General features: G+C 61.2%; 1 protein-coding gene across 1 annotated transcript; it reads left to right on the top strand.

Moving 5' to 3' along the window:
- Positions 1–536: 536 nt before the first annotated feature.
- On the top strand, positions 537–10,086 carry TMPRSS13 (transmembrane serine protease 13). Its single transcript, XM_054291401.1, has 13 exons — positions 537–557; positions 5,840–6,014; positions 6,227–6,328; positions 6,938–7,060; positions 7,138–7,267; positions 7,419–7,511; positions 7,596–7,639; positions 7,881–8,040; positions 8,602–8,774; positions 9,213–9,311; positions 9,584–9,726; positions 9,816–9,968; positions 10,072–10,086. Exons 1-13 carry the CDS (start codon positions 537–539, stop codon positions 10,084–10,086), a joined length of 1,431 nt encoding a protein of 476 aa, XP_054147376.1.
- Positions 10,087–14,598: the final 4,512 nt, after the last annotated feature.

Below are 14,598 nucleotides of genomic sequence, written 5' to 3'. Positions count from 1 at the left end.
GGCTCCTGGCAGAAGCATCGCTCCATCAGCAGAGGAATTAAAATCCTCTAGAGGAACCGGAGGGAAACGGCGCTTCATTTCCTTTGGGACAGGGAATTCCTGACTTGTGGCTCACAGCAGCGAGGTTCTCCTGGCTGGCACGGTTGTGCATCCCCTGCTCTGCGCTGTGCTGGGCAGGAGAGCCGCGGGCGGGCGAGTGAGTGAGTGAGTGGGGGGCACGGAGGGGAGGAAGGGGGTTCGGGTGAGCCAGGGGAGCCCCGGGATGCCGCTGTTCCCTGGGCCCGGCTCTGCCCCGCTCGCAGGGCCCCTGGCCGGCCGGCAGAGCGCAGGTGTTGCGGAGCTGTTGGGAAACCGGCGGCGCCGGGGCCGGGCAGGTCCGACAGGTTTGCTGCGCTGCCGGCACTGACGTACGAGCCCGCTCGCCAAACACCTCCCGGGCCGGCCCCAGCCGAGCTGGCCCCGCTCGGCACCGCGCTGCTGGCATGGCCGAGCCGCGGCTCTGAGCCCAGCCCAGCCCCGAGCCCCGAGCCCGGCCCATGGACGGCAAAACCTCCCCGGTAAGTGCGGCAGCTGCGGGCGCCGCGGACCCGCTCCGCTCGCGGTATGGTGGGACCGGCCCTGCTCCTGCTCTCCTCTCTCCGCTCCTGCTCTCCGCTCCTGCTCTCTGCTCTGCTCCTGCGCTCTGCTCTGCTCCTGCGCTCTGCTCCTGCTCTCCTCTCTCCGCTCCTGCTCTCTGCTCTCCGCTCCTGCTCTCTGCTCCGCTCCTGCTCTCCGGGTGTTCCCCACGGCAGCCGGAGGGAGAAGGAGCCGCAGAAGCTGCCTGGGGAGCCGCAGCCTCCGGCACCCATTGGAGGGAGGGAGCCACAGCATCCCTGGTGATGGCAGAGGTGCCGAGGCTCCTCTGGGTGCTTTGCCACACCGAGCTGTGAGCTGAGGGCGCTGTCAGAAGGATCTGGTGCCCCTTGGCACGTTGCTGAGCCCTCTGGCTCGGTTTCCAGCAGCGCCGCGCTGGTGGGCACAGCTCCCCTCGCCTGCTCTCCAGGCAGTTTTCCCTTTTGGGCTGGGCTGGCTGGGACCTGCTGAGCCCGGGATGTGGGGCTCTGCTGAGCATCCTGTCATGGGGAAAACATCCATCCCGGCCGGGCACCGGGCGAGGCAGCGAGTAATTACCGTGCCGAGCAGCGCCGGGTGCCAGCGACATCCGGGACGTGTGGGGCTCCAGGGGAGGAGAGCCGGCTCTGACAGCGTCCCCTTCCTGCCCCTGGGCCTGGGGGGCTGCCAGGAGGGGCACAGCGGGTTTGTGCTGGGTGTTGGCTGGCTCTGGGGAGATACAGAGTGGTCCCAGCTCTGGGTGGCATCGCTGCACCTTGGTGATGGTGGGGCAGGAACTGGCATGGCCACACGCAGAGACCATTGCCCAATACTGGACAGCCCCACTGGGGCACCTTGGCATTGTCACCTGGGTTAAATGGGCCATCAGGAGTGCCACCCTTGGCTCTGCAGTGGCAGCAGTGTCTCTCTGTCTTTCCAGTCCTCTGTTTGTCCCTCCGTGGAGTGAGGTGAGCAGTGGTTACTCTGCCCCTGGAACATCTCGGGTCTGTGCCCAAAGGGTGCCCACAGTGGCACAGCATGAGTTGTCACTGGCTCAATAAACAGTCACTCACCTGCACTCTCAGAGTGACAGTGCCTGGCTCTGGGATTTCACTGTGCTGTGTGTGGCAGGGCCTCGGCAGTGCCCTCTGTCCTTGTTCTGGTGCTGGGCTCTGTCCCCTCCCGGGCAGGCCCCGCTCAGCAGTGGCACTTGAGCAGGACGCTGTCACCCAGAGGGATGGGGGCTCTCTAGGCCGGGGACACCTCTGTCCTAGTGAGGACAATGTCTCTGTTTTGTGCTGGCTGGGCTGCTCTGAGCAGACAATGGATGCTCCAGGAGCTCCCACACTGGGCACAGGAGCTGTGCTGAGGGTGGGCTCAGCTGGGGAGGAGGATCTGAGGCAGCTCATTGAAGCCGGGCTGCCTCTTTCTCTCTCTCCCCCCTTGATGCTCGGGGTTTTTGGGGGCTCTGTGTCCTGCTGCTCCCCCAGGATGTAGCTGGGCCCAGGTCTGCTTACAGCACCCAGGTGTTCCCTGCCTTCCGCTTTCCCTCCCACTCCGAAACCGCGGCTGCCTGCTGGCTGCTTTCCCTGGAGCCTCCAGCCGTGCCTGGATCACCTTTCCCCTGCTCATTGTCCTGGCTGCCCTGGGTTTGGGTCCTTCTATCCATGGCAGGGCGTGGAGCTGCAGGTCAGGGCACAGCTCAGGGTGCAGAGGGGATGGGCAGAGCTGCTGCCCTTGGTTTGGGGGCCATGCCCAGCTCTGCTCTGGGATGGGGTGTGAGGTGCTGTTTGCACTCCTGACAGGTTTAGCAGAGGGCTCGTGCTGCAGACAGGCAGTGTGCAAGGTGAGCAAAGCTGGCCAGGAGCCCCTGAGTGTCCCCAGTGTCCCCAGTGTCCCTCCTGGCTGTCCTGTGGATGCCAGCCCTCTGTGCCAGGCAGGGGCTGCCAGTGTCCCCATGCCCTGGGCACGGATCACCCCATGGATGGATCACCCTGGGCACGGATCACTGCTGAGGCTGCTGCAGCACCTGCAGAGCCGTGGGGGAAAGGGCTGAAACCGCAGCGGCGCCTGTGATCCGGGCTGGGCTCTGCCTCTGACTTTTACTCAAAAGCCAGCGAGGGATGAGTAAAGGTTTAAAGGTTTTGTGGGCAGGAGCCGGCGCTCGCTCGCTCGCTCGCTCACCGGGGTCACGCACTCTCCCCAGCAGCAGCAACATCTCTGCAAAACCACCTCTGTTTGCTCTGCTGCAGTGGCCCCACACTGCTCACCGTGGTAAGGGCTCTGTCACCCTTCCTGGCAGCCCACAGAATTATTTAGACTTAAAGTTTTTAAGGAAAGAAGCAGCTGGGAATTCACCTGCGTGTAAGCAAGGGCATGTGCTTCCTGCTGAGGAGCGCTCGGAGCAGCGTGACCTGTGGCACGTTTCGGTGTTAATTTGATGTGTTTGCACACTGCAGGTGGGAGTGCTGTGGCATCCAGCACTGCTGGCTCCCTGGGCACGCTGGGCTGTGCTTTCTGTGTGTGGTTTGTCCCTCGGAGGATTGTAGTGCTGCTAGAGCAAAGGGTCACAGCTGCTGCAGGGTGAGATGTGACACATCAGACGGGGGGACAGCACACAAATGCCAGGGGAAGAGGGTATTTACAAAAACCTCATTTCAACGCAGGCAGGAGAGATCCTTTTCCCAGGAATGGTTGCTGGCATCCCCACATTGCTCTGCCCAGGACCTGCCACAGCTCTGGCTGTCACCCACAGCGGGCACTGAGGGTACCCAGGGATGCCCCACAAGTGGGTGCATGAGAACTGAGATCCCCTCAGTGCTGTGACTGCTCAGGCTCATTCGGGCACTGCAGGGCACCCTCCAGCCTTGAGGAGGAAACTGAGGGGCTCTCCTGGGCTCCCTGGCACCCCTGGGAGAGGGCAAGGCTGCAGCAGTGCAGGGAAATGGGGGTGTGGGCAAACCTGGAGCAGATCCAGGCTGCTGGGGAAGGGCTGGCAGTGGGGCTGGTGCAGTGAAACAGAAAGTGCCTCTCTCGCTCCTCCCCGTGCACAGGAGCCCGGGGAACTCCACAAGGGTGGGGAGGAGGCTCCCCATGGCCAGGGGACACCAGCAGTGCCTGTGCCAAGGGCCCGGGGTGGGAGGAGGGTTGTGCCAGGGGTGGCCCTGCACACGCTGCTGGCCAGGGAGGGTGGCCCCAAGCCAGGGTGCTGTGGCCGCCGGCTCTGCAAGGATGGGCTCAGCAGACACGGTCCAAGCAGGGCAGGTGTGTGCCCAGTGTGCAGGGCAGGTGTGCAGGGCACTGGTGTGCACCCATTTGCAGGACAGGTGTGTGTCCTCTGTGCAGGGAAGGTGTGCAGAGCAGGTGTGTCCCTGGTGTACAGCACAGGTGTCCCAGGTGTGTGGCACAGGTGTCCCTGGTGTACAACACAGGTGTGTCCCCAGTGTACAGCACAGGTGTCCCCGGTGTGCAGGGCACAGGTGTTCCCAGTGTATAGCACAGGTTTGTCCCTGATGTGTGGCACAGGTGACCCCAGTGTACAGCACAGGTGTCCCTGGTGTACAGCACAGGTGTCCCCAGTGTACAGCACAGGTCTGTCCCCGGTGTACAGCACAGGTGTCCCCACTGTACAGCACAGGTGTCCCCGGTGTGCAGTACAGGTGTGTCCCTGGTGTACAGCACAGGTGTCCCCGGTGTACAGCACAGGTGTCCCTGGTGTGCAGTACAGGTGTCCCCACTGTACAGCACAGGTGTCCCCAGTGTGCAGTACAGGTGTGTCCCCAGTGTGCAGTACAGGTGTGTCCCTGGTGTACAGCACAGGTGTCCCAGGTGTACAGCACAGGTGTCCCTGGTGTGCAACACAGGTGTCCCCAGTGTACAGCACAGGTGTCCCCGGTGTGCAGGGCACAGGTGTTCCCAGTGTATAGCACAGGTTTGTCCCTGATGTGTGGCACAGGTGACCCCAGTGTACAGCACAGGTGTCCCCACTGTACAGCACAGGTGTCCCCGGTGTACAGCACAGGTGTCCCCAGTGTGCAGTACAGGTGTGTCCCTGGTGTACAGCACGGGTGTCCCCGGTGTACAGCACAGGTGTCCCTGGTGTGCAACACAGGTGTCCCCAGTGTACAGCACAGGTGTCCCCAGTGCATGGCTGGGCTCAGACCCATACAGGACACGTGGCCACGCCGGGCTGTGACTCACAGGTAAAGCCCAGGAAGTGACAGCAGCATCACCAGGGAGGGCACAGCCAGGCTCACACAGCACCAGCAGCCTCTCGAGCTGCTCAGCAGGGCTCCTGGCTCCCTCAGGAACACCAGCAGGGAGAAAAGCCAGACGGAAAGGCCAAGGGGGCTCCCAGCAGTGTCCCCCTGTGCCTGTGTCCCTGCCCTGCCCGCTCCAGAGCTGTGCTCAGAGCAGTGCAGGGCCAAAAACCAGAGACAGGCTCTCAGAGAAATGTCGTAGAGCCCATCTCTGGGTGGTGAGTGGTCCCTGAAGGGTGGTGGCTCTCTTTGGGCTCCCCAGCTCTCATTCCCTAGAATGGTTTGGATGGAAAGGGACTGAAGGCTCACCCAGTTCCAGCCCCCTTCCATGGGCAGGGACACCTCCCACTGGACCAGGGTGCTCCAAGCCCCATCCATCCCACAAAATGCAGAGGAAGCAGCATTTATTTAGGGATTTGTTCATCTCTGGAGGGAAATGAGAGGCCCTGGCTTCTGTCACCAAGGGAGCATTTGGGAGAGTGCATTTTGAGGAAAGGAAACTGACACATTTTCTTTTGTGAATTCACGGATCAGGAGTGACACAACTGCAGAGCAGCATTCCAGGGCGCAGGACGTTTCAGGGCTTGGAAAACACCGATTATTAAGTGTTACTAAACGACAGCTGGAAATTGCACTGTATTTTTCAAATGGCTAATTAGGGATAGATGCATAAATTGGGGCACTGGCTCCGTGGAACTGGGCCACGGCGTGACTGTCACCGTGCCAAATACCCGGATGATTGCTCGGCTCCCAGAGATGCCTTTGGGGAGCTCGGCTGCCTGAAGGGGACAAACCCAGTGCCAAGGAGGGTTTTGGCCATCCTGGGTGGGATGTGGCTCAGGTTCTGGTACAGAGAGAGGCACTGGGGGGTGACTCTGATGGCTCATTGTGGTGCCAGGGGGCTCAGCTGTCTCTGAGCTCACAGCTGGCAGGGTGGGGGGCTCCGGTGGGCAGCAGTCACTGCTGGTGACAGTCCCCTGTGCCCACAGACCACTGCCTCGCCCAGCAGTGTCCCTCCCAGCCTGCTCCATGTCTCCACGGCCAGCAGCATCTTCGGCGCCCGACCTCCGCCGCCTCGAGAGAACGTCCTGGGCATCAGCTTCAAACCCTACAGCCCCGAGTCCGGCCCGGCCCCGAGCCCCTGCTCGGCCTGTGACAGCTCCCGTGAGCATGGGGACAGGGCTGAGCCATGGCCTGGTGCCTGCCAGGCTGGGGAGGGATGGAGGGAGGCAGGGAGGTCGCAGCTGGGGTGTGAGAGGTGTGGGGGACAAGGGAGAGCACAGTGACCACAGGGCAGGCTGGGCTGTGCATGGCACTGCTCTCCCACAGCCCAGAGTTGGCTCTTGACCCTGACCCTGCCTCTGCCCTGCTGCCAGGATCCTCCATGTTCAGAGCTCCCTGCATGAGCCAGCGGCGGCTCGCGCTCATCTTCTGCGTCTCGGTGCTCATCGTGCTGCTCATCGCCCTCATCCTGCTGTGTGAGTGGGGTGGGGGCCCTGCCCGGGGGGCTCAGGGGAGCTGGGGGTCAGCAGAGTCTGGGGATACCCACACTGGGAACTCCCAGAGGGAAACCCCTGGCTCAGAGACAGGGATGAGCTCCTGCCGTTCCCTGAGCGTTCCTGACATCTGCTGGAGAGGCAGGAGCTGGGGATGGAGAAAAGGAGATTGCTGCTGGGCTGGTGCCAGTTTCAGGGGTTGGGGCTGCAGTGGGCTTTCCTTCTGGTGGGCAGCTCAACCCAGCAGCACCCAGAGCTGCTCTCTGTAACACAAATCAGGGTCCGTAGGCAGAATAGGCAGAGACCCCAGGGAATCCCTTCAATCCTGCTGCCACTCTCCAGCCCCGGGCGTGGAGCACTCACAGGCTGAATGCACTTCCTTTGGGTGAAGGGAGAGGGGCTGAGAGCAGCTGGGCAGCACAGGGGGTGCTCAGGGTGCCCAGTCCTCCCCCAGCAGCTCCTCACTCTTGCTCACACACGCCTCACGCTCACACCCAGCGATGGGGAACGCTCCAGATGCCCACCCAGATGGGACACAGCACACCACCCATGGGCAGCCCTGGCCTCAGCGTGGTGTTCTCCCGCTTCCAGTCATGTTCTGGAGGTCACAGACGGGCATCCTGTACAAGGAGCCAGCGGAGAGCTGCAAGGACAGCCCTGTGCGCTGCGACGGCGTCGTCGACTGCTCCCAGAGGAGCGACGAGCTGGGCTGTGGTGAGGCACGGGAGATGGGATGGGGGCAATGGGGAGAGCCCCAGGAGCACCCCTGACCCTCCTGCCCCATCCCACAGTGCGCTTCTCCTCCGAGGAGTCCTTGCTCCACGTGTACTCCAGCACCGAGAGCCAGTGGCTGCCGGTGTGCAGCAGCGACTGGGACGAGTCCCTCTCCAGGAAAACCTGCCGGCAGCTGGGATTCCAGAAGTAATTCCTGGAGGATGGGGTTGTTCTGCTCTGATGGGTGCTGCCAAAGCCCTGCCCTGACTGGGTGCAGGGTCTGCTGTGCTGTTTCCCCCTCTGGGCACAGTGAGTGACCCATGGGGGGACCCTCACTGTCTGTCCTCTCCCCTCCCAGCGCCTCCCAGACCGAGTTCATCCCCCTGCGTGTCCCTGGCAAGAGCCTCACGGTGACTGATGAGCGAGAGACCATCCAGCAGAGCCTCAACAGGTACCAGGGTCCCCCTCAGGCCTGCCCTGGTGCCACAGGGACAGGACTGAGGCTGAGGGTGGCTGTCCCTCCTCTCTCCCGCAGCTCCCAGTGTCTCACAGGAAAGTACGTCTCCCTGCGATGCACAAGTAAGGAGCTGGCTAGGACACAGCCGAGGGTGGGTGCCCTTTGCACAGGCTTGGGAGCCCTTTATTCCCTTCTCAGCACAGGGGTGGGCAAATGGGACATCTTCTGGGTTCTAGAAAAGCACCAACATTGCATTCCCTGCAATAAGCGTGGCTCCTGTGGGTGGTGGGGATGCTCTGTGTGTGTCCCCCTCCATGCTCCCGTTCCCCTCGAGCCTTTCTCCCAGCCCTGCTGTCCCCGCAGCCTGCGGGCAGAGGATTTCTGGCCGGATCATCGGTGGGAAGGAGACCTCTGTGAACAAATGGCCCTGGCAGGTCAGCGTGCAGTACGGGCCCATCCACATCTGCGGCGGCACCATCATCGACGCCCAGTGGGTGCTCACGGCTGCCCACTGCTTCTTCATGTGAGTGCTGCTGCCAGCCCAGCCCGGGCATCCAGCCCAGCCCAGCCCCACGGCCGGCTCTCTCTGTCACAGACATCTGCTATGGAAAATCCTCTCCTTAGGAGTTTTCCTCCTGAGAAGCCAAGAGGCCTCAGGAACAGAATGTAAACATTGATTATCTGCTGCTGTGGAATGGAGCAGGTGCATCTGGGATTGGTCTCATGGGGTTGTTTCTAATTAATGGCCAATCACAGTCAGCTGGCTCGGACTCTCTGTCCAAGACACAAGCTTTTGTTATCATTCCTTCTTTTTCTATTCTTAGCCAGCCTTCTGATGAGATCCTTTCTTCTATTCTTTTAGTATCGTTACAATATAATATAATATAATATAATACAATATAACATAACATAATATAATATAACATAACATAACATAACATAACATAACATAACATAATATATAATAATAAATCAAGCTTTCTGAAACACAGAGTCAGATCCTCGTCTCTTCCCTCATCCTAAGACCCCTGTGAATAGGGAACACGGTCACAGTGACTCCCTCCTGCCCCTCTCGCCCTGCCAGGAACAGCATGAAGATCCTGGATGACTGGAAGGTGTACGGGGGGGTCTCAGACCTGAAGCAGCCCATGGAGGGCATCCCCGTGTCCCAGGTCATCATCAACTCCAACTACAGCGACGACCACGACGACTACGACATCGCCCTCATGAAGCTCTCCAGGCCACTGACGCTCTCAGGTGAGGTCACCTGGCTCACCTGGCCTTGGCTGGCTGGTGTTTGGGGGACAGGGAGGTGGGCAGGACTGAGAGGTGTGCCCTGGGAACCACGGGGTGTGTGGGGCTGCTGCCAGCTGGGGCATCCACAGAACTCACAGAATGACCAGGTTAGAAGAGACCTTAAAGAGCATTGAGTCCAACCCATGTCCTAACTCCTCAACTAAACCATGGCACCCAGTGCCACATCCAGCTCTGCTGCGGCCACCTCGCCTGTCCCGTGCCCAGGAAGGTTCCGGCACCCACAGCCGTGGGCTCAGCTGTGCCCCCAGCCCCACAGGGGCCGGTGGGTGGGATGGGCACGGGGGGAGCCTCTCCTGCGCCCCACGCTCCTCCCCGGCTGCCGGGCCGTGCTGATTTCTGTGCCGGTGACTCATCCCTCGCTCCATCCCGCTCCTGCAGCCCAGGTGCGCCCCGCCTGCCTGCCCATGCACGGCCAGCGATTCCAGACCGGCCGGTCCTGCTTCATCACCGGCTTCGGCAAGACCCGGGAGAACGAAGGTGAGGGGGGACGGCGGCTCCCGCAGGCAGCCCCTGCCCCGAGCGCAGCCCTGCCGGGGCCCCGGAGGGCTTTCCCGCAGGGACCACAGGGATAACAACTCCCGGGATTGCCCCGGAGCGCTTTCCCACCGGGATAACTCCCGGGCCAGCCCTGCCGGCTGCGAGGCTTTGCAGAAACCAGCCCAGCGAGAAGCGGCCGCTTCCTCCCTCGCTGGTGAGGGGCCGGGGGATGGCGAGGCCCCCCCTGGCCCACAGCTCTTCCTGCCTTGCAGATAACACCTCCCCGAAGCTGCGGGAGGCCGAGGTGAAGCTGATCGACTACAAGATCTGCAACAGCGACAAGGTGTACGAGGGCTACCTGACCCCCCGCATGATGTGCGCCGGGTACCTGCAGGGAGGCAAGGACGCCTGCCAGGTGAGCCGGGGGCACACCTGGGCACAGCTGTCCTGTTTGGGGGCCCATCTCCTGCCTCCCCTCCTCACTGCTCTGCCCCTGTGAGCCAGGGCGACAGCGGAGGGCCCCTGGTGTGCGAGGACGATGGCCGCTGGTACGTGGCCGGGGTGACGAGCTGGGGGACAGGATGTGGCCAGAAGAACAAGCCCGGGGTGTACACGCGTGTGACAAAGCTCCTCAGCTGGATATACAGCAAAATGGAGGTGAGGTGGCAGGGCTGGGCCTGGGCAGGGCGGCCCTGGAGAGGGGCTGTGCCCCCAGCCCAGCCCTGGCTCCTCACCCCGCTCCCCTCTCTGTCCCTTGCAGAGCGAGAACGACTAAGGGCAGGATGGACACCGGGCTGGCACGGGCCACTGCCCCAGGCATGATGCCAACCCTCACCTCTCCGGACTGTCCCTGCAGCCAGGGACCCGTGGCTGCCCCCGAAGTTGGAAACAGCACCTGCAAAGCGCCCCTGCCCTCGCCTGGTGCCAGGGGTGGCGTGGTGGTGGCTGGGCACAGCACCCAGCCAGGCCCGGGGGGACACAGCCCATGCCAGCAGCTGGCCGTGCTGGCTGGGGACACCTCCCTGCCCCGTGTGTGTGGCTCTCCTGTAAATAGACCTGTCTGGACAGGCTGTGTGAGTGCTTCCTGGCCATGGCACACTCAGCGGGCGAGGGGCTGCCAGCTGTGCCCGTGGAGAGGGAGCTCTCTCCTTTAGCTGGGTCACAGCTGTCCTCGGGGAGAGGGAACCCTCTCCTTTAGTCACAGCAGTGCCCGAGGACAGGGAGCTCTCTCCTTCAGCCAGGTCACAGCAATGCCCATGCAGAGGGAGCTCTCTCCTTTAGTCACAGCTGTGCCCGTGCAGAGGACACCCCCTCCTTTAGTCACATAACAGTTGTGCCCCTGGAGAGGGAGCTCTCTCCTTTAGTCACAGCTGCCAGCAGTGCCCATGCAGAGGGAGCTCTCTCCTTGAGCCAGGTTACAGCAGTGCCCGTGCAGAGGGAATCCTCTCCTTTAGCCAGCAGTGCCCATGGAGATGGAGCTCTCTCCTTGAGCCAGGCCACAGCTGCCAGCAGTGCCCATGGAGATGGAGCTCTCTCCTTCAGTCACAGCTGTGCCACCTCACGCTGCAGGATGTGGCAGCCGTGCCCACCCTGCCACACCTGCGGGCTCTGCCCCAAGGGGCGCCCCGAGCTGCGGATATTCCTCCCCCTGGCGGGCGCGGCCGCTGCCCTGCTGTTTGCCGAGGGATTTAGGAAGTTCCTTTTAAGGATGTCCCTGCCTGCCGGAGAAGCGCAGAGCTGTTTATTTTTCCATGCCGTGGCTCCGGTCGGAGCCCGCGCTCCCTCCCAGCCCCGCGGCCGCTCTCAGTGCGCTCCGGGCGGGGTTTGGGGCGCTCTGAGCCCCGGGGGTGGCTGCGGCAGCTGGGACAGAACCCGAGGGAGCAGCCCTGGATGTCCCCGCTGGGAGCTCTGCGGTGCCCGAGCGCTGCCTGCAGGGATGGCACAGCCTGCCCTCCCTGCCCGTGCCCCAGCAGGGACATTTCCCTCTGGGAAACAAGTGCCTTCATCTCCTGGTGGGCGCTGGGCACACAGGGAGGTGCCCAGGGTGAGCAGAGCCTGCCTGCTCCCCTCCCCAGCCCTGGGGACAGCTGCAGGGGGGGGTCCTGTGGAGCCTGGCCACCCTGCACTCGTCTAATAAATGTTTTGGTAGAGTCCCCCATGGAGATGGCTCTTTGGGGTGGGCTGGAAAGGAAGCAGCAGCGTGACAAGGATCCATGGAGAGTGTGGGGTTTGTGATGGAGTGGCCCTTCCTGCCCATCACCTGCTGCTCGTGGCTGGGAGAAAAGGGATGCTTTCTGCTGCTCAGGTCCTGGGGACACCCCCTGTGTTCTCAGCACTGACCACTTCCCCTGGAAAAGGTTATGGGCAGCTGTGGTGTGTGTTGTGATAGCATATCTGGGTGTGCAGAAAGCACCTGCCTCTCCTGGGGCTGGGGCTGCGCCTGCTGCTGCTGCTGGGAAGGGCTGGGGGAGTCCCTGGCCTTGTTCCCTTCTGTGCCTTTGGACAGGGCTGGATGGCTGCCCCGGACCTGAACTGAAACCAAGGGAGGGACTCTGTGCCTTTTGGGAAGAGCCAAGTCAGCCTGACCCCAAATCCCTTTGCAGAGCAGCAGAACAGAAACCTCCCAGGGCTCAGGAGCTGCTCTGGAGAATGGGGTGAGCAGGGCCAGGGGCTAATCCCACCTCCCCAGGGCCAGGGGGCTGCTCCCAGCCCATCCCCTGGACAAGGAGACAGCTCTCACCTCATCTCCTGGACAAGGGCACTGCTCCCGCCTCCCCACCTGGACAAGGGGGCCCTTGGGCAGCCCTGCTGGGCTCCAGCCCGGCCTGGGGGTCTCTGCTCTCCCCCACACCGAGCCTGCACATGCAGCAGTGCCTGCCCTCAGCGTGCAGGGCAGCACAAGTTTCCATAAACAGAAGCAGCTGATCCTGAGTTAGAGATGGGGCCCTGGCTTCCCTGGTCTGGTTAAAGTGGGAATCCAGTGGGCCTTAAGGCACAGACCCAGCCTAGGTTTGTCCAGAGGGGTCTGGGGGTTTCTGGGGATAAGGCAGAGAGGAGCAGCAGCTTCTGGTGGTTCAGTACTGGAGAAATTGATTTTTTGAGAAGGGATAACCCAAAAATTGGAACCCAGTAAGAGCTGCTCTTGCTGGAGCTGTGTTCCTGGGGCCAGTAATGCAACATTTCAGCACGTGTGGGACCTTCTTCTCTGCTGTGGGTTTCTCCTCTGCTGTGGATTTCTCTTCTGCTATGGGTTTCTCCTCCTCAGGGGTTATTGCTCTTCTGAAAGTCTCTCACAGCAGAGAAATGCTTTCAGCCCCTAATGCAAATTTAATTTATTTATTCTCAGCCTGGCATCCAGCAGTGTGTCCCCCCAGCCCCACAGGCAGGTATGCTGTGCTTTCCCAGGGGATGGGCATTTCTAAGCAGATTAGGAGCGATTATTTCCCGTGCAGCCTGGCCACGGCTGTCGTGCTGCTCCCAAAGGCTGTGCAGATGGAGCAGATGCCTTGGACACCACTTTGCCTCCATTTCTGGGGCAGCAGAGCTGTGCTGGGTGCCAGCCCAGCCCCGAGGGACAGCACAGGCCATCACCTGTGGCTCTTACAAAGCCCTTAGTTCAGTGTCCTCCTCCACAGCATCTCCCAAGTCAAGGGGTGCTGAGCACTGCCCCACAGCTGTTCCCAAGCTCCTCTGAGCTCTGGAAGTCGTGGGCCAGCATCCCAAAGGGACACAAATTGCAAAAATACAGCCTGGCAGGCACCACGTGAATTACTGCCCATTAGCCGCGGTTTTCCCGATCTCTCCTTTTATAGCTCTTTGTTCTGCTGTGTCAAAACACGTTTTGTTTACAGGGCTCTAGCGATGATGTTTGCCTGCAAAAATGCTTTTCCTCTAGTTGGGGATTGGTTCCTTTCCCTGGTCAGTAATATCATCACTTGGCACGGGTGGAGTTCGACTGGAGCTGGGCTCGGTGGGGCAGTGCAGGAGCACCAGGGATGCTCAATCCTTATTCCTGCAGGGATCCAGGAATGCTCAATCCCCCTCCTGCAGAGATCCAGGGCACCAAGAATGCTCAATCCCTGTTCCTGAAGGGATCCAGGGATCCAGCAATGCTCAATCCCAGCTTCTGTAGGGATCCAGGGATCCAGGAATGCTCAATCCCTGCTCCTGCAGGGATCCAGGGCACCAAGAATGCTCAATCCCTGCTCAACCCCTGCTTCTGCAGGGATCCAGTGTTGCAGTGTGTTGCTATTCCAATAATCCAGAGCATCAGGAATGCTCAGTCCTGCTCCTGCAGGGATCCAGGGCACCAGGGATGCTCAATCCCCCTCCTGCAGGGATCCAGGGCACAAGCAATGCTAAATCCCTGTTTCTGCACGGATCTGGAGCACCAGGAATGCTCAATCTCCCTCCAGTAGGGATCCAGGGCAGCAGGAATGGCTGGGCCTGATGGAAAATGTTGTTATTGGGGTAAACGCTGCCTTATGGCTGCACACAGCTTTGTCACTGCTCTGCTCTCCCGTCTCCCTGAGGCTCAGGGCCTCTGAACAGGCAATTTCCAGGGTTGGCATTACAGAGAGAGACCTTAAAACAGGAGGGGAATTTCTGGAGGGCAGGTGGCTCCATCCCTGCCCCAGGCCCACGGGGAGGGGATGCCAGCTCCAGGTAAGGGACACAGGCTGGGATCAGGATCAGTCCTGCCCCGCTAGAGCTGTGGCTGTGCTCCCGCTCTCCCAGACACCGAGCAGCCAGCCCAGCCCCGTCGCTAACACAAATCAGCATCTCCTGCCTGGCCTCTGCATTGCTTTTGGCCCAGTTTCTCCAGAGGAGAAGCTGGAGCTCGGTGCAGCCTCTCCAGCAGCCCAGCTCTGGGGAGCAGACATTCACCACCAGCGACTGCTGGAGCTGCTTTTCCTCTTCCCTCCCCACATTCACACTGGGATCTCTATTCTACCTGAGCTTCCACAGGAAAAAAGACAATTGATGCCTATTTTTAAAATTCTACTCACTTTGGGCAGCTCCTTGGGAATTTGTGAATAAAGAACCAAGGGAGGGAGGGAAAGCACAGAGGACACCCAGCTGTGTCCTGGCTGCTGCTGCATGGGACATCTGTGCTCAGGGCCCCACCGTGCTCACTGCAGCCCCCAGGGCACGGTCACACCTGCATGTTTTACTGTGTGCTGTGGATAATGACAGCTGAGAGGCAGATAAGGTCAGAGGAGGCCAAAACTTGATTACGATGGTTTGATCCCTGCCTCCCTCTCTACAGGGTAACTGACAGCCTTTT

This window comes from Melozone crissalis, unplaced genomic scaffold (assembly GCF_028551555.1).
Source record: "Melozone crissalis strain CALT ecotype California unplaced genomic scaffold, PUWL_Pcris_2 ptg000092l_1, whole genome shotgun sequence".
In the NCBI taxonomy this organism is placed as follows: Eukaryota; Metazoa; Chordata; class Aves; order Passeriformes; family Passerellidae; genus Melozone; species Melozone crissalis.
This window is presented reverse-complemented; position numbering and strand designations above follow the sequence as displayed.

Coding starts and splice junctions, on each gene's coding strand:
- TMPRSS13 (XM_054291401.1), top strand. CDS start 537: ATGGACGGCAAAACCTCCCCG. Junction 7,268..7,418: donor CGGCAGCTGGGATTCCAGAA/GTAATTCCTGGA, acceptor CTCCCCTCCCAG/CGCCTCCCAGACCGAGTTCA. Junction 8,041..8,601: donor GCTGCCCACTGCTTCTTCAT/GTGAGTGCTGCT, acceptor TCGCCCTGCCAG/GAACAGCATGAAGATCCTGG.